We start from the raw sequence: 19,579 nt of genomic DNA, 5'->3' as shown, positions 1-19,579 counted from the left end.
GACCTCTTTTTTTAATAACAAGTCAAACTCTTTGGTCTAATAAAGAAACAAAAATCAATGAAATGAATCAAAATAAACTTCAATTGATTAATAATGCAAACAATTTGAGTAACATTTTTTTATTAATAATACCCCCCAAATAACATAAATGCTTCTGAATTTGTCCACTTTCAATACTACCTCATTAATTGAAAAGGGAAGTGTGTACACACTGTAAAGCTCTAAGACATTATGCTGCCATTAATTCATCAAATTAACAGGTAGAAAAATAAAAAGAAGCTCTGTTAATAGAAAATTATTATAACACTAAGCACTTGCTGTTTTACTAATAGATAACAAATATACCCTTTACTTCACCAGTGAACATTTTGCTTTCAATATTTTGGCCTCAAAAAAAATCACTAAGCTTCACATTGTCAAAATCTATCTTTTGTCTTTACTGACACTGTTCTATGAAGAGTACAGAAAATATGACATGTTATTTTTAAAACCCTAAAAGTATTTGTACATCTTGTTCAGAAATATACACCAACCTTTTGAAACAATTCCAATGTAAATTTGCCCAGCTCCTTCTGGTTTTTACAGTGTAGACTGGGCAACATAATGAAATATGTGGGGACTCTCCTATTTCCATTGGGCAAGCCTTATGTAATGGTAAACATTGGCTGTACATTAAGCTTAGCTGGGACAGTGCAAAAGCCAGTTTTACTAATAAAACAGACAGTAATTGCAAATAACCCAGAGTCATAACCAACAGGGGTTAATTTTCCCAATCCCTCACTAGGCTGCTTTAGTGATCACCGAAGCTAAGGATGTTTAGGGTTTATCATCCCATGGTCTGGCTAAGAGAGCACCTTTCATTATTGAGGATGAATTCTTCTACTGAAGACACCAGCTGTGGACGTATTCAAGCTAGAGAGTAGATGATTCATGGATAGGATTCTACAGAGAAAACTTAAATTTCTTTACTTTGGGGGTTCGGAATGAAACACCTTAAAAAATCTTTCCCATGGTGAGAATCTGTGATTAGAACATGATCTGAATTATTTCATTACTATAACAGACTAACAGAAGGATCCTACTTAGTCTTGAATGTCTCTATATGTTCATATTAGAGACTCAAAAATACTTGCTAACTAAAGCCCTTATTTTTGAGATAACAGCTCTTCAAGGAGCAAAAGACAGAGTTTTACCATTTTGCTTTATTTGATGGCTCTAACTCTTACCCAGTGGGTCCAAAACTTAGCTGATATCACAAGGAAACACAGAGCATATTAAACATTTAGATTCCTCAGTCCTGCCCTATGTCTACTGAATTAAAACCCAGAGTGAGTTCAGAAATCCATTTGCCTAGCAAGTTTCCTGTGTGGCCTGGCAATTGTATTTCCATTGCTTCTCATATTACTAAGCAACATCAAAACAGTATTTCAGTTCTTTACAACTGGCAGAATATGGTATTGCTGGTTTCCATGGACCCAGCTATCGAGCAGAGTGAGTTTCTGGGGTGATTCTGACTTGGTAATTTTGGAAGTTAGAGGTAGGGGTACAGCCCAAGCCCTTATCTGAAGCTAGTTAGCAACCTTCTCTTCCTCACCTGTAAGCCAAACTTCTTAGCATCAATGGGCACACCATACATTTAATAAGTAATAAGGAAACTAGAACTCTGGATTCATCAGGCAATCTTCGCACTATAGTCTGAGCCTCATCGACGAAAGGCTAAGGAAACATCATACCTGTCATTATCCCTGCAGCACTGGGAAAAAATGTAGCCAGGTGAGAACGAACAATCAACCCACCTATCCAACAATATTCCAAAGGAGCTGGTCCTCACAGTTCTAGTCTGAACCCAAAGCAAACCACACCAACCTAAAATAAGCACTATGTATGTCAAGAATAGATGAAGGTGGAGACAGAAGAATATTCTGAAACCCAAGGAAAGTGCATAAACCTAAAGGAAGTTCTCCAATCTATTCTCAAGTTCTTGCTTAGTTTTTTTTTTTTTTCCTTGCTTAGTTTTTAAGCAAAGAGATTCTATTGATGATTCTTCTCCTTATCCTTTTCTGCTAAACTTCTCTATTTTTTGAGCTGCTAAATACTCCCGTCGTTAAGGTTCTGAGATGACTCCTTGAGACACAGTTGGGCTCAAAAAGAGCTTGCTCCAGAAACAGTCCCCAAAATATCAAAGGAACTTTCCTACCTGAATCCATTGGACAATCACACCTCCTACCCAGCCAAGAACGGACAGAGGTCTCCTGGGTCCAAAGATTGTCAGAATCCTCGTCTGGGGTAACCTTACCTGGCCATTATCTGGAAACTTCTCTATGAAGCTCAGCTAGTACATAACTTTCAAAGCAGATGCTGAGGTTGTTTCTCAAAGTCCTGCCCCGTGATCAGAATTCTATCCAAAGGCAATAGCAACTTGCTGTTCTTAAAAGGATTATACATTTTTTAAAGTCTTAGTCTTAAAAGGGGGAATGAGACAAACACATTCTGGATTTGGCTTGGGGAGTGGGAGGGCCGAGTACGATGCTGATGTGTAACCCCTTCAAAACCAAGAGTCCAAGAGGGGCTACTCAAAGGGGAGTCAGATATCCCTCTCCAGGGCCTGCAGAGACGCTCCTTCCCAGGGGTTACCGCAACAGAGGGGTGGGGTAGAGAGGAGGAGGATGCTGCTTGGAAAGGGCACCTGTTACCTGTGCCGCCCGAGGTTTGGGAAGGTCAGATTATGGTGACTTAAAATGGCCCCCAGGCTAGCAGGATTGCTCATTTTAAAATCTTTTAATGAATTATAAATTCTGTTCTGCACACATTCCAGACAAATATTTTTGGTCTTTTTTAAAAAAAAAATTTAGGCAATATCTTCTCTTTTTGCATTAACGCAAATGCATCATTTTTATAGCTTAAATAAGGGTTCTGAAGTACCCCAGATAGAGAAACGGACTGAAGTTTCATAGAAATTCAATTCCTTTAGTTTCTGGTGCAGGGAGTTCACATTTATAAGAGGGGAGCTGTTCATATGAGAAAGGAGACTCACTGTTCTGGGGGATGAAGAGACTCACATCTCCCCTTTGCACATGGAGCCCTTTCTCCATGGATACCCCTCCCTCCATCTCCCTTCTTTCCCCTACCTGGGAAATTCTTACTTATCTTTCACTCTCAGCTTCTGTGTCCCTTCCTTCCAGAGGCCTTCCCACCTTCCAACTACATAGATCTGCCTCTTAGGGAGTCTCACCAGCCCCTCACATTGCCAAACAACATAACATGCTTTATCACATCGCTCGTCCTGACTGTCTCCCCTGCTGCACAGGGAAACATCAGAGGGCAGGAAGCACGGACTGTCACGCTCTCAGCTGACTCACCATTTGAGTACCTGGAATACAGCTGAGACTTAGAGATCTCCATTGACTCAAAGATCAAAATGTATTTTTTCTAGGTATATTGGCAAATACTGTGGATGCACCTGGCTTTATCCCACAGATAAAAGGGATCAGGGATAAACAAATCATTCCTCAATGCTATCTAATTCTTATTTTCAAATTCTGGCATATCTTTTAAATGTGGTTTTGCTATATACTTGCTATCCAGATAGATGTAAAATCTTCCCATTACACCTTCCCAGGAAAGATACTGCATGTGTATGTCTAGGCACATTTGCAAGAACACGTACACATGTGCCGACACCCACCACCTGTGTCCTGCTTCAGGGGATTATCCCCAGAGAGAAGGAGCGAAGGGTGAGTTCCTGGGTCCTGACGACCTACCCAAATGAGGGAAATGAGGTCATGACAGTGGTTCAGGTTTCTCAACTGTTAACATGGAAATGTTCCTTTAAACAAAGCCCTTTTCCACAAAGGATTATGTCAAGTATGAAAACTATCCTTGGGTGAGCTGGTGCCCCCATTTAGCGGATCCCAACTGCATGGTCTCCTTGACACTCCAGCCACTGTCACCAAGAGCTCTAACACCTGCAGAACCAATTCTTTCAGAGGGAGCACAGACACTGAGAGAGGCTATTTTTGATGTTTCTTCATCAAAGAAAAAAAAATTTTTAAAGGAGCTTAAGAGAGTTAGGCTCTGTATGCGGCAAATTTAAATGGTCTTGTTCTTGAAGTCCCCAGAGACAGGCTAATCATGGGAATGACAGAAGAACTCTTAAAAATAGCACCGCCATTGTACTTTCAAAATAGCAAACGCTATTCTTCTAACCTCCCAAAACAGCTCTCGAAAGGAATTAGCTTTCTCTACCTGGCAAAAGTTACAAAACAAAATATAAATTAGATATACATTTTAAGAAGAAGGGAGAACCTTCAGAAGCAGTGGTGCTACAGACAAACTCAGGGTTAGAAGAAAATTGGCCAACATTCTGGATCATCTTCTAACTGTTGCCAAGAACACATCAGGCCTGAGGGAAAAAGATTAGGCCAGGCACAGCTTTCTCCAACGCACTTTGCTTTGCAGCCTTAGAAATAGTCCTTATAATGGTTTACATATAAGAAGCAAAAGGAGAGGTCACTTTCCCCCCCCAGCCTAGAAGTCAAACTGCTGACCTATTACAGGAATGGCTATAAAATTTCTGAAATTACAGAAGAATGATAAGGTCTCTGAACTAGCAGAACTAGAGGGCATAATGGATTGATGTTTTTTACTCATCTGGCACATCACATCATTTTGTCCATACGAGAGAGAATTCTGGAATGTTCTTCCCCCGATTTGATCAACCTTGTCCTACTCAGTTGATCTACACAGAAAGGAGGGGGCTATGGACCAGCCAAGGGATAATAAATTCAAATACTCTCTTCGTGGGGAGGAGGTGGCCCTGGCATTGTGACCAGCCACCGTAGATAAGCCAGTTCTGCTCAGTGACCCTCCCAGCACACTGCATAGGGAAAGCTACGGGGCTAAAACCAGTATTCTCTCAGCATCCACTTTCATAGTCTGAGGCTGAAAGGAGCAAGGAGCTTAAAATTCCTGGTAATTTGGGGAGTGGTACTCATATCCTTTTTCGCTGTCGGCCGAAGTGTCCTAACACTGCCACGGTTTTTCTCCAGGGAGGTCTGATTGGGCTCTGGAGTCTTCTGTGGGTTTAAGTCATAACAGGGCACTTCAACAACCACCACCCCAGAAGAAAATGCAAAACCACCGGTGGGCAAAGAGGTGTATTGTATCCAGGCGAAGGCTTGGCATTTATCTAAAACAGGAAGACACAAGAGATGGTGGCTTTAAGGAAAGGTCAGGAAATTTTGTGAAAACACAGATTTCTAGGATCCAGGTTCAGAGTTTCGGATTCAGTAGGTCTGGCTCAAGGTCTGAGAAATTTGGTTTTCTAACAAGACTCCAGAAAATTTGCTTTTCTAACAAGACTAACTTTTCTAACTGAGACTGTTAGTCCGGATACACATGCAGACAACTACTGATGGAGGGGAAGCCTGGGAGAGCTTGGCTTTTCTTTTTTTTCTTTCTCCCAACCTATTTTTATTTTGAAGGTGCTAAAGCCTCTCCCTATTGTTTCCAAGTTTTACTAACGCTGACAGCTATAGGAAAATTAACTTAAATACTGGTTTCCTGGAAAAAAACAAACATCAAAGCAATGGCAAACTGCAAAATGTGGACTGGTTAGCATATGAATGAATAAAATTATATTCAAAAGGTTGGTGTATATGAAATTTTTTTTCTCTACAACCCAGGAAAATAACTGCACTTTATTAATACAGAATTATCACATATTTACCTGCTCATGAGACTATCAACCCACTTTTTAATATAAAGAACATAATTATCACTGAAAAACAAAAATGTAGCAACATCATTATTTTTTTAAGCATGGGCAATTTTCCTCTGGAAACCTGATCTATATCAACTTGATCTAAATTACCCCTTTACACATTCTTAACTGAGCCCAATGTATTCCCACCATTTTGGAAGCTAGAGGTGGTCTCTAAAGGAATTCCCACTGATGTGTATTTTCAAAATGTGCTGATTAAAACTGTGCAGTTGTTTCCCCTTATTGATAACAAACATTTAAAAATAAGCTAAATAATTCTAAAGTGAATTAAGTTGCTTACCTTTGAGCCTCGCTCATTAAAAATAATTTCAACATCTAAGATTTTACCAAATTGCTGCAAAGAAATAGAAATATTTATAAGCAAGAAGAGAAATGTAGTAATTCATATTATGCACATTGGTAACTACGAAAATGAGAATCTTTTTTTCTCTTTTAATACCAAAGATATACATTTTTACATAGTGCTATCATTAAACGACGTACTTGAAAATGAGATACAGCCACTCATATTTTCTCCATATTATGGCATATCCTACCAGGTAAAATATCTGAGTAGGGATCTGGTACAAAATACATAACCAAAAATATTAATTCTATTTTCCTTCCTTTATTGTATTGTGCATGATTGCTTTCCCAGGCACTGAGCAGTGAAGATTAAGAATGGTTAGTATAAATGCTAATCCTCCTAGATCATCCTGCTAGCCGCTGAAAGAAACACTCTTGATAAAGTGGGATTTTGATAATAAAATGTACAACTGGAGTACAATGTTGAGGGGTTAGGCCCCAAATCTCCATGAAAGCCAGGAGCAGTCAGACCATATCAGAGATGGAAAGATAAAGAGACAAAAGCAAGATCCACTATACAGATATCCATTATAGTCAATATATCCAATTGAACATGAACTGGGTTAATTCTAGAGAGCTTCTCACTGGGTGGGAGATAGTGTCGTCAGATAAAATGTTGGATGCTCAGTTATATTTAAATTTCAGATGTTTAAAGTATAAGCGTGTCCCATTCAATATATGGGAGAAATATATATCTAAAAAACATTCACCAGTTATTTAAATTCAACTGGCTTCCTGTATTTTTATTTGCTAAATCTGCCAATCCATAGTGGGAAATGTATGTCAAGAGACTCTTGATTCACACTTAAAAGAGAACAAGGACCCTGAAACAGAGGCATCCGATAATCCAAATTCCTTTCCCCCAACTTTGGAATCTTTCTTAACTCATATGAAGTAGAGTGGACATTTCTTGAGTATGGCCTCCTCTAAATCAGTGCAGGAGGGAAGGGGTGGTATAAAATTATGTCACATGGCCCAGGTAAGACAAAAAGAGGTGGAAATTCTGACCCAATATGGAATGAGAGAAAATACCCTTCCTAGTGAATAAAAAAAAATAAACAGAATGTAAAGAAATATTTTCATCCCCTTTTTCCTTCATTTTGAGCTTTCCTATTACTCCATTTGTTTTTGCATCTTAGATTTTAATTGCACCCCTCATTACTTTAGGAAAGTCTGTAATGCACCTCTCTCCCCTGGGTGGGAAATATTAAGCACACCTCTGTGTGGCAGAGAACAGAGTGGTTGGGGGCATGTGTGGGGTAGGAATAGAAAGGGGACAGAAGCCAGAGGGCCGAGGCGGCTCTCCCGACTGATGTGCTCCACTCCTAGAGTACTGGGAGTCCCTGGGGGGAAGAGGCAAGAGGCTTTCACTAGTGTTCAAGATAAAAATTTATTTGGAACAAACAGAAACTATCCTTGGTAACAGGCTTGCATTTCTCATGTTGAGCAGTCAAAGGCTTTGGAGAGAAGCAGCAGCATAGAAAAAACCATGGAATGGCAGCTCAAGTAGGAAAGGAGATGAGAAGTCTACATTTCTAACATGTACAATGGAAACACCAAGACACATGCAGCTAATTCACCCTACAACAAGTGGATGCTCAGATACTCTTTTGGTCAAGAGAATATTCTTCTAAAGAGCATTTTCAATGGCCTAGACTTGGACAGAGGAAATCATTAAAAATAGAGAACATTTTCAGCTTTGAGAAATGAAGGATTTACCTTCCAAAAGTGAACAGAATTTCATAGTAAGGAATTCACCAGCTTTGTGAACTCCGTAGAAGCAGTCATTTTGTTACAACCTGCTTAAAATATTCTATTCACACAGATGCCATCATGTTTATTTCAGGCATAAGAGCCTAGAAGCACATATATTTATGGATAGAGAAGCTTGAAAAAGACTTCTTCCAAAATTGTGAAGCAAATGTCTTCCATAGACCATTTTCTAAGAAGTCAATACAAAACTCTTCCTCTGGAATAAGAGCTGGTTGAGCCATAACCCGACAAGTAGTCTTGGCATGTGTCATTCTCTAAATGAAAGAATGACACTGTATGCCCTGCAACGGTCTCAAATGCTTCCCACTTTGGCAATTGCCATTGGGTTGATTTCTCAGAGCCGAGGAAACGAGTTGCAAGAAGAATGCTGATGCAAGCCCCATTTCCAAGACAGTTGTGTCCTATATTTATAGTATCAACAGTTTAATTGGGAGGTTTGGAACTAATGATGTAAACACAGCTGGCACATTTTCAATTTAAATAGACACGACTCATTCGCAAGACGTAACTAGCATTTGTTTCCTCAACAGCAATGTTCGGCAACATCTCAGAATCCACGCGCGGTGTCTCAGTAGCTGTAGAACAAAATCCGGAAGCTTATCGGCACGCGCTTGGGCAAATATGCACCAAGCATTTGTAGACATTCTCAGGTCAAACAATATTTATTTGAAAAACTGTGAAGCATGTTCAAGAGACAAAGCGTAAAACGTGAAAGCAAAGGTTAGTTCAAAGAGTGTGCACTGAAACCAAGAAAAGAGCAGGTTTTGTGTTAGGAAGTAGAGATAGGAGACACCACGTCGTGTCCAAGGAAGTGGGTGTGAATATAAAGGAACGTAAACATCAACTCTGAAGGTGCAGGCAGGCCTGCCTCTATTTTATTACTAGGAAGGTGGGCTTGAGACCAGCTTTGGCAGGCACCGGAAGTCCCGTGATCTGCTTTTTCTGAGGATAAAGAGAAACTCCATAGACTGTTCTCCTTCTCAGTGGATCTGGATTTTGGTAACAAAAGCAGGCTGTGGCATTAACAGCTTTGAAACCTGGACTCACCTAGCAGCTGTTTTTGAAAGTGACTATCCTGGAATGCGGTGTGGCAAAGGTCTGGATGTTTTCTAACCCACCTCTCCCACCCCAATCCCAGAAACATATAAATTTTAAATATTGGATCAATTAAAAATTCTGCTGAGGAGCAAGAAACTATAATTAATTGGGTGGAAGTCTGTCATTGATTGAATTGGGTCTCCTCAAACAATATGTTCGAGTCTAATGCCTGGTTTCATGGATGTGACTCCACGTGGAAATAGCATCTTTAAAGACGTTAATGGCTAAGAGGGTCCTGATGCAATATGACTTATAAAAAGAGGAAATTTGGACAAAATCAGTAGGACACAGAGAGAAAGATGGCCTGTGACAGAGACTGAGATTCATATATTCATTTCCAAGGACAATAAAAATTCCAAATGTAAACAAAGGGCATGCTCATGTATGATGCTTGTCATGAAAAACAGAGCTCACAAAGAAAGGAGCTGGGGCCAGAACCAACATCCCTTCCAGTGAAATATCCGGAACCACTGCCCCTGATAATATAGAAGACCCACTTGATAATACCCCAAATGGTGTTTTAAGAAGCTTTTGCTTTGGGCATTGAAGCCATGTAACTTCTTGCCCAAGGAATGTTTCATCTTAGAAGGAAAAAAAACAAAAAGGAACTCTAATATGAACTAAAAGATTCAATGCCAAACACTGGAACAAATGCCTCCAGAGGAGGATGAAGTATAGAATATGGAGTGCAGGGTAGAAGCAAAATACCCAGGGTGGTAAAGAAGAGATACTGAAGACTCCAAGTTAAAAATATATAATGTGCAACACTTGTGGTAACCATTGGATGTGCTGGGCTGCAAACTTCATAGCAGAATTATTAATGTTTACAGATGCTGGTCTGAACCCTGCCAGGTTTTGGGCAGCTTGAGAACGGAGATTGATTATTTGTTTATTTAACTTTGAAATCCGGTGGATGAGACAAAGGAAAAACAAAGGGAAAAGAGCAAGTATCTTTGCGCTTTCCTTTGGAGCTACCCCCATTGTAACTCCTGCCAAAGTCAGGGGACCAAGGTAGGATATAGCACCAAAAGGAGAGGAGATGGCTCCTGCCCAAATAAGTCCACAAACCTGATTGGATAGAAATGTAGTTCCTTACCCTAACCATGATCGGAAAGAGGAGATCATGTGCAATACTCAACTTGAGTGTGGGGAGCCAACAGGAATGTTTACAGATGCCTTTCAGTGTGACTCATGCCACTGAATGTACCTTATAACAAGCATGGGTTTGGCCCGAAAGAAAGACTTTTAGCATTTAAATTCTGTTTCTTTAGAATGGTGATTGCAAACCAGGGGGCGCTCAGTGTTACTGCAAGGAGTCCATGAGTTCAAATGTGCCCTTGAACATTTTTATGGACAAACCCACACATAAAAAACCAAACTAAACCAAACCAAACAAAAACCTTCTTGCATATGTTTTTTAAAACGAACATGGATGCTGTTTGTGGTGAACAAAATTCATTTTAATGTGACTGCCATTAACGCTGCATTTTTTTCATTGATTACTAAAGGTACAACACATATCGTCAGCCCCTTGACAATGTTTTACTTTCAGGACAAGAGGCTCTGAAACCAGTGGATTTTGAACAAGGTTTGAGGACCAGTGGACACATCTTTTGGCGGGACCTAGCTCCGTGCCACCTGCTCTAGGTCTGTAAGAATAGAGAGGTTCCGATGTTAACGCAAGCAGGGGCGGGTCCCTTCTCTGAGTTCCACCTGTGAACGTTTTTAATACCTTTCTGGATGAGCACAGAACACTCTGGTAATTTCAATATATCACGAAGGCAGGGGAGGGAAGAGCATTCTCGGGGGTGGGAAATGGGGTGCATGTCGAGCTGAGTGAGTCCGTGAAAGGAACCAGGATGATCATCAAAGACCAGATTCAACATCCACCCCCAGGGACATCCGATGGCGGAGCTGGACTGAACAGCAAGACGTCCTCCTAACCTGGGCCTGGCAGAAAGGATGTAATTCCTCGAGTGCCCATCACTCAACCCTGGTCTCGTTGCTTTACACACACTTAACCTCGACTCTGACTTTGAACGCTCTGCACTTTTCAAAGTCATCTTTGACCTGTAAGTGCCCGAGGGTATCTCTGCTCTGGAAGAGTTAGAGGGCTCAGCTCAAGGTTATTACCAAATGAGAGAGATAAAAGTGCAAATGCTGACCTTTTCCTCCGAAATGTCAGGATTCAAGTCTGAGTATCTTAAATATTAGGATGCTTGTTCTGCCTTTGTGTCAGGTGCCTACTTGATAACCATCATGGGCGTTAAAGAAAGGAAAGGTTCAGGCTAACCCCCAAATTGCAGAGTCCTCGAGGAATGAACAGAGCTTCCGTTTTCATATGGAGAGTGATACCATCTCTGTACTGAACTAGGCATTTAAGTTGGAACTCTTCTTATCCCTTCTGTAATATCTGCATTCATCCACAAACTCCTAAAAGAAGAGACCCTGCAGCAGCCAACCTTTGCTCTGTCACATGTTAAGGATGTTGTTCTTTCTATTGAATCCACAGATAATTTCCCATCAATGCTGGGATGTCATGGACAAAAAGGCATACTTGCAAAATGAATAATATCCAAGCCCTGTCTTGGTTTTGTCCTTTGGTGAAGCTGAGCCCAAAGAAATGGCAAACTCATTCCTTCCCAGTAGAGCAGATATCTTCCAGAAAAAGATCAAGATATCTTCCAGAAAAGGGTCATGATGACACATGATGAAGCAACCCTATTTTTTATTTTCTCTGGGTTGGTGCCTGGGCAAGGTTGTTTGTTATTTGGAGCATATAGCATCATAGTAAGTTCCTCTGAATCCTCACTGATTCCAGAAGGTAGGCTGAGGACTGCAAGTCAAATTTAGAAATCTCTACCTTTTTTAAAACATGAGAGCTTATCCAGAACTAGCTATTCTCTGCAGATACACCTGAAATCTAAATGCCCAGTGCCTGGGAAAGAGTGGGATCTGCAAGAAGACATCATGAGTCACTCTTCCTGATAATTTGGAAATTGCAAAACAGAGAAGAACCAAGACGACTCATAGTGTTTATTTTAGCCAAAGCATGGGGTCCCAGGCCACAGACTTTGGGATAATAAATTGGCATGTCTGACAGTGGAAAACCTGAGAGTTCATTTTCCATTTGACATTCATATTACTTATGAACAGAAGACCATTTGGCAAAGTAGTAACATGGTAAGCACACACAAAGTAATTTACAGTAAAACCATAAGGAGATCCTAACCACAATATACCCACAGACTAAGATAAAAAACACTGGTTTTTTTGTTTCTGTGTAAACATCTCTTCCTAATATTGCAAATATCAGTAACTTACACAAGGAAGGGAAGACTTGGGGTGCAGAGTGTGGGGACTGTGAACGAGAAAGGGGTTACTTACGCCAAACATTTGTCGAAGGTCCGGATCCCGGAACCGGAAGGGAATATTTGAGACATGCAGCCGCTTGGGCTGAGACTTGTTTTCCGTGTTTTCAGAAGGTTGTGTCTGGGGCTGCCCATCCGTCGGTGCTGCATCATCTGTCTGCTGAAAGAACAAGACCAAAGCAAAGACACTCTGAATGGACTCAAAAGCTCTGTTCCAATGTGCTTGCGCTGCCCTCCTAATGGTAGGAAAATGCAAGAACAAAAGGATAAGAAAAAGGAAGGGGATACTGAGTCATTTGTTCATTCATTTATTAATTCAACAAATATTTGTTAGGCGTTTACTTTGTGCCCAGCATGGAGCTGGGGTTCCACAGTGAGCAGAAGCAGACAAATCTCTGCCTTCAGGGAATGTACATTTTCCTGGGGGAAGACAGACGATAAATGCATTAATAAATACAGACAGAATTTGGCGGAAGGGGATGGGCATGATGGAGAAAAATAAAGCAAGGGAAGCAGACTCGGAGGTGTGAGGGTGGGGAGTTTTAAAACATAATCAGAGAAAACCTCGAGAAGGGGGCATTAATCATTAAATGCAGGAGACTGTGTATCTTGTAATCAGTTTTCAGAATCTTGAGATACATCTGCATCATTGTCGAGACTGTAGAGATAAAATATTATTATTATGCATTTATTGCAGTAAAAATTTTTGAAAGGGTTGTCTGACATTCTGTGGTCCAAATCACCAACCGATTCTTTCAGTTTCTTGGTTGTGCAGACCTGTGCAGTCCGATACAGTTGACCACCTGTGGCTATTTAAATTTGAATTAATTAAAATTAAATGAAATTTAGAATTCAGTTCCTCATTCACACTAGTCAGTGCTCAATAGCCACATGTAGCCAGTAGCTTCCATGTTGGTTAGTGCCGATATAGAACACTCCCATCATTGCAGAGAGTTCTATTAGACTGTGTTGATGTAGATGATTTTATAGTATTAGCATAACCCAACACTCCCCAACACCCTTCCCCCCAAAAAAAAGCCTGGATAACATACTGTCACATTGGCTTCATGTATAAGCATGGCCTAGGAGAAAAATTACAGAAACATTTGGTATCATTATAGCCACTGCTGCACTCTCAGTTCTAGAGTTTTAACATCCTGGAGAGGCTTAATTTTGTTATACTTTCTCTGCAATTAGCATATGTTGCCTCCAGGTGGCAGGAGACGCCATCTGCATCAGATGTCTTTTTATCTGAAACCATGATGGAACGCTTCTGCTAAAGTATATTAAATTTATGAACAAGGAAACATCCTTACCTATTTATAAGCAATTCATAAGCATATGACTGGTGTAAAACTATCAATGCAAGCAGCCAGGTGTTAAACAGTAAAGACTCAGAGAAGGAGACAATGATACAAATTGAAATATAAAATAAATGTCCAAATAAGATAGGTATAATTAGCGACTTTCTCATCAATCTTTGCATTTATTTGCAGATTTCATTTGCATTTTCCCTCCCAACACACACTCAATTATATTTTGAAGTTAGAACTTCCTGGTGGCTGCCACACTACTATTGCAAGCTAGTTTGGAATCAAACGCCCTCCTAGATGACTTCTTCAACTTTCCAGGCAAGCTCATGATGACAATATCAGCGGATTTAGCCATTTTGCCTGTGCTGTTGGAATGAATAAGAGGGAGGATGTTGACAGCCTTCTCATCTGGAAAATGGGGAATAATAATAGAACGTGGCTTATAAGGCTTTGTGAAGATTAAACTCAATAATGTGAGGAGAATTGGCAGAGTTGTTCCAATAAATGGAAGATAATATCACCAGAGTGATAAGATATAAAAAACGTCAAAAGAGAAAAGTCACAAGCCCCTCTCAGAAACACAAAGGAAGGCTCTCAGTTACTTATTTAATGCGTCTTTACTGAGCAACTACTAACATATGAATCAGTTCCCTATATCACATGCAGTTCCCAATTCAATGGAAAAACAAGAGGTAGAAAAAGACAATTATAAAATAGATTGTTAAATGCCAGGATGAGACTGAAACACGAGAATTCAGTCAACTAAAACCAGGATCACACAACACAACTGGAGAGCCACATCCAGTGGGTAAATTTCAAGTGGGAGAATGATGTGTAAGGAAAGGGGTCAGTGAGCCAAGGCTGTAGCAGCAGAGGGTAAAGAGTGTGCAAAGATGCAGAGATGTGAAATAGTGTTTTGTTTTCCAGGGAGTATATATGTGGACTTCAGCGTCCCTGGCTGGAGGGGTTACCCATGAAGGGAAGGCAGGAGAGAAGGTCTCAGAGACAGCCTGAGGGTTGGACCTCAGAGGGCCCTGTGCACAGAGCAAGAATCTGGACTTCATCCTAAAAGCCAAGAGGGGCGACAGTGAGATATTAGCCGCCCATGGCATAGGGGCTGGGCCATGGTAGGCAAACAATAAATACCTGTTTAGTGACTGACTGACTGAGTGAATAAATAAGTGAATGAATGAATGATGACTGCATGAATGAATGAATGATGAGTGTATGAATAAACTAAACCATTGAATGAATGAGTAAACGAACTACTTCAGGACCTTTAAGTGGTAGTTGAAGCTCAGTGGTAGAAAGCTGAGCCTCCAACATGACAGGAACTGTGTTTTCCTTGCTGGTCATGTGAGGATCGGTTTCATGTCCATGAGGCAGAAATAACCTTGAATCATGAGAAAGATCATCACCCGTCAGAGTCCTAAGGGTCTTACTATTCTAGCACAAGTCTCTGATTTTGCAGAAGCAGCAGCTAAGAGTTGGACCTAGACCCCAATCTTCCAGTTCATTTCCCCCCTCCTATTAGACATTACTGCTTAAATGTAAATTACAATGAGCTCCTTCTCATTCCAAGGAGAATTACATTTGGATTTGTGCACAACTGCTGGATGTTTCAGTTTAATAAACCTAATTAGGAATTACAGAGATTATGATTAAACATATTAAATGATTAATAGCATTTTGCCGCTCATGTGAAAATTAAAATTAATCATCTTGAGTCAAACAGGACTTTGGAGAAATCTTTGTGTTGTTTTCTTTGATAAAAACATACAATGCTCAGTTAATCATTTTGTAGTGTATGCATTACTACAAATGCTCATAACTTGTTACAGAGGAATACCTGTGTATTAAAAATATTTTTTAAGGAGAAAAAGTGAAATTAAAAAGGCTGAAACTATTTCTGACTATTGTGGATGGATGAAAAGGCAAAAGAAGAGGAGGGATGTGGGATCCAGAAGGTGGAGAAGAAAGGGAAAAAACAAAACCTTGCAGGCTGAGTGAGCCTATTTTTATGGTGTGGTATACAAAAAGAATGAGGGATTTAAAGCACACAGAGCTGCGTGTGAGCCCAGCTCCATCATTTGCTTATCTTAGATCTCAGTGTACTCACCTGGGATATAGGACAATAATAATGGTACCAACCTCACCAGGTTGTGACGAGGACAAAAATGCAACAGAAAGTTTACAAAGCAGCTTAAAGCATGTTAGGGGTCAGACGTAAGGGCGTGCTCTTCGTTAACCCTCATGTCAAATACATCAGGGTATGAACTCTTACTCTTTCCCTTTTTCTGGAAAATTTTCAAGGCATACATATTTAGAACAACTCTGTGTTTTATGCCCCCGTATTAGTCTCCTAGGGCTTTTGTAACCATTTTCCGCAAATTGGATGGCTCAAACCAACACATTTCCTTTCTCACAATTGAGAAAGTTCTAGGGGAGCCTCTTTCCTAGCCTCTTTGAGCTTTTGGCAGCTCCTTGGCTTGGGGCTGTGTAACTCCAATTTCTGCCCTTGTCTTCTCATGGCCATCCCCCCCTGTGCCTGAGACTCAAATCTCCCTCTTTTCCTTAAAAGACACCTGTCATTGGATTTAAGGCCCACCCCCAAACCAGGATGCTCTCAGCTAGAGATCCTTAACTTAATTACAACTGCAAAGATGCTTTTTCCAAATAAGGAAAACTTGGCTGATCTTCCTGCCCAGTTCCTGGGTAGAGAACTCCCAAGTCTTTGGAATTTCCCGACAGTGGTGTCTTCTGTTATTCCTGATGGGCCCAGGACCACACCAGCAGCCTTAGGGTGGGGCCTGGCCACACCAGAAAGACCAACCAGGTGATTAGGCAGTGGGGCTTTAAGCCAAGTCCTGTCACCCCAACTTCCCTGGCCCCTGGGAGCGTGGGAGGGTTTGGATGGCGTTCAACCACGTGGACACTGATTCTGTCAGTCATGCCTGCTTAACGCGACCCCCGAGAAATTCAGGACCCTTGATGTCAGGAGAAGCTTCCGTGATTGAGAAGATTCATCTCTGTGCCAGGAGGGGGAGGCATTTGGCCTCCACATGAAGTTTGCCTTTGAGACCACACCCTTCCCAGATTTTACCCTCTGCATCTCCACTTTTGGCTTCTTATTTGTGTCCTTTTATTATAATAAAATTATAATTGTAATATGGTGCTTTCATGGAGTTTTGTGAGCTGTCATATTGAACTATCAAACCCGAGGGGGTGGTGGGAACCCCCAAATTTGTAGCCAGTTGCTTAGAAGTGCAGGGGGACTGGGCCCCCAAACTTGCAATTAGTGCTTGCAGGGTGGTCTTATAAAGGCCGCTCTTACCTGATGGAGTTCCTGCAATATTTGCAGTTGGTGTCAGAAGATACTGGGGTTGGAGAAGTTTCTGGAAACCTTTTACAGTCACATTCACAGATTTGGGGGGTTAGGACATGGGCTTATCTTTTGGGGCCATGATTCAACCCACTGCAGTCTCCTATTAAACAAACAAACCACCCAAAAGTGTATTTATTACAAGTAGTTGCTATCAAAGAGTGGATTCATTTCCTACCTGTTCAGGTGGCATGAGGCTGTCAAAGGGCTGGTCCTTACACCAGGTCCAGGGGAAGGGGATGTCCCTGCCAGAGCTGCCCCAGGCTCCCAATGTCATGGGGCTCACTCAAATGAGACCCACAAACAGAGAGGAGATGCGAGTCATGAGTCTTCTCTCTTGCCTTGCCCCTAATGATGCCAGAAGGGCCCCCAGCTGGGCTGGGACGCCCTCCCCCAGCCTCCCTGAAGTTCTTCACTGCTCTGTAAGGACCAGGAATCTGTAGGCTCCCAGATCAGGAACCTGTTTATAGGTCCCCAGACCCTAGCACTGCATATCACACAAATCCAGAAGCAGTTGAAGCATCCCTGAGTTCATGAAAGCTCTCTGCAAAGGCAGATTATGAAATTTCCAAGGAGAGAAATAAGTGAAAAAGCTAGAAGACTTGCTAACGGAATCAAACATCTAGGGATGTGTATTCCTGAAGGGCAGTGGCTACCTGATTTGCAGTAATATTTCCCAAGGTTGGTGTGTAGCGAGAGGAGTGGTCAATAGAAATTAATTGCTGAAAGAACTCTTGATTTTTCTGTATCTGATTTTTAAAAAGAAAATTTCTGCTTAAAGGGAGACCTCCTTAGATTGGAAAGGAACCAGATACCATATTTGGGAGATGAGGCACATTGGGGTGGGAAGTAGCAACCTAACAAATAACAGTGGTCCACTGACTCGGAGATTGAAAGAAATGGAAGACGTGGAGAATACCAAGGATTTTAGAGGTAATAAGAGTGGCACATGACATGGCATCTCCCCCTCAGATTCCTCTAGTGCAAAAGCCATCATCGTGGTGTTTGGTTCAGTGTGCCCTGTCCCCTACCCAGCTCACCCACTTTTGGCTCCTTGCTCTGTCTCTTTGCTCTCCCTTCAACACACTCAGCATGTGTTCTCCGTTCTCCTCAAAATCTTCACATTCATTCCCTCTGCCTGGAAGGCTCTCTCCCCTGGTACCCACGTGCCTAGCTCCCTCTTGCCAGTCATTCCATCACAGATGTTCTCATCGTCCTTATCTAAAACAGCCCTACATCAGCATTGCCCCACTCCTTGCCTGGTGATTTCTTCCTAGCACATTTCACTTCCTACCCTTATAGTGGATGCTTCTATGAATAGGTGTGCTATCTGTCTTCTCCACCAGAATGTAAACCCACAAGAGCAGGATTGGTGGCTTTTCGGTTCACTGTGTTATCCCTACTACCTAGAACAGGGTTCCAGTGCATTGTAGGCTGTTTAGCAGCATCCCTGGCTTCTGCCCACTAGACGCCAGCAGCAACCCCAATTGTCACAACCAAAAATGTCTGGTAGGGGCCAAATGTCCCCTGGGAGAGAAAACAGTGCCAGCTGAAAAGCACTGACCTAAAGCACATGGCGGGATCTCCTTAAATATTGGACATAAATGAAGAGGCCTGGCTTTGCCATAAATGAGCTGTATGGCTTCTAACATCATGCCTCTGGAACTTCATTTGCATATGTATAAAATGTAACATGCATATCCATCCTGGATCTTTGGGAGTTGGGTAATGATATCACAGGCTTTGTGAACAAGTCTCATACATAAAGATGGGGGATTATGATTATCATCAATCATTATTAACAGTACTGATAACCATCAGCTTTTGTCCTTTATTTCCCAGCCCCACAGCTGCTCATGACGCGGAGATGCAACCTCACGATCTTACAGGAAAGGTTGCGAGACCCTACACGGACGAGAAGTTCGTTAACCTCATAAGGTGGGTTTACGGGCAGCACTTGGCAGAGGTTCCCAAAAAAAGCTCATTAAAAGAGGGATGCCAGCTTCCCTCCGGCACAGTGCTAAGGCCCTATTAGAAAGCGGGATGTTTGCCGCAGATTCTTCTTAAGAAACAAACCCCCCCAGGTATCTGTGTAGGTTATAAATGCTAAGAAAACACCACAGGCACTTTAATCTCCTGAAGATCACTTAGTGCCTCCACGAAGACTTTAATAAAGAACCGCGGGGCTCCCTCCTCCATAATCGTTCCTAATTCAATGAATAGCTCTGAGCAACTCAAGGCTAATCCTGATGAAATTGGATTTTGATATTGACCAATCCAGGGATGACTGTTTGAGAGAATACGCATAGGCCCGTGGAAGTACGTGTCTTTCGGACGCTGTCCGCACCCTAGGGCTGTCTCTGCATCCACTGTAAACACTGCTTCGGTGAAACTATGTGGCATCTTCAGGTGCAACCAAGTAGCAGATGCACAGCGTAAGGGATATTCGTGGCTAGATGTCTCTGTGTTAAAATCCTGGGTCAATCATTCTAGCCAGCAACTTAAACTGGCCTGG

The 19,579-nt window shown here is 41.6% G+C and overlaps 1 protein-coding gene across 22 annotated transcripts in view; it reads right to left on the bottom strand.

The window, feature by feature from the left end:
* The window catches only part of RBFOX1 (RNA binding fox-1 homolog 1), a 2,130,504-nt gene that overhangs the window by 102,749 nt on the left and 2,008,176 nt on the right, over nt 1–19,579 (bottom strand). For 20 of the 22 annotated variants that reach the window (XM_037813986.1, XM_037813985.1, XM_037813992.1 and 17 more), the window contains 2 exons: nt 12,386–12,529; nt 6,063–6,116 (listed from right to left, as the gene is read on the bottom strand). In XM_037813986.1, coding sequence (XP_037669914.1) covers nt 6,063–6,116; nt 12,386–12,529 — 198 coding nt within the window. The remainder of the gene's footprint in view (nt 1–6,062; nt 6,117–12,385; nt 12,530–19,579) is intronic. The other 2 variants (XM_037814003.1, XM_037813983.1) reach the window with 1 other exon arrangement.

The sequence above is a fragment of the Choloepus didactylus genome, chromosome 21 (assembly GCF_015220235.1).
Source record: "Choloepus didactylus isolate mChoDid1 chromosome 21, mChoDid1.pri, whole genome shotgun sequence".
Classification (NCBI taxonomy): Eukaryota; Metazoa; Chordata; class Mammalia; order Pilosa; family Megalonychidae; genus Choloepus; species Choloepus didactylus.
Note: the sequence above shows the minus strand (reverse complement) of the source record. Positions and strands in the feature narration are given on the sequence as shown.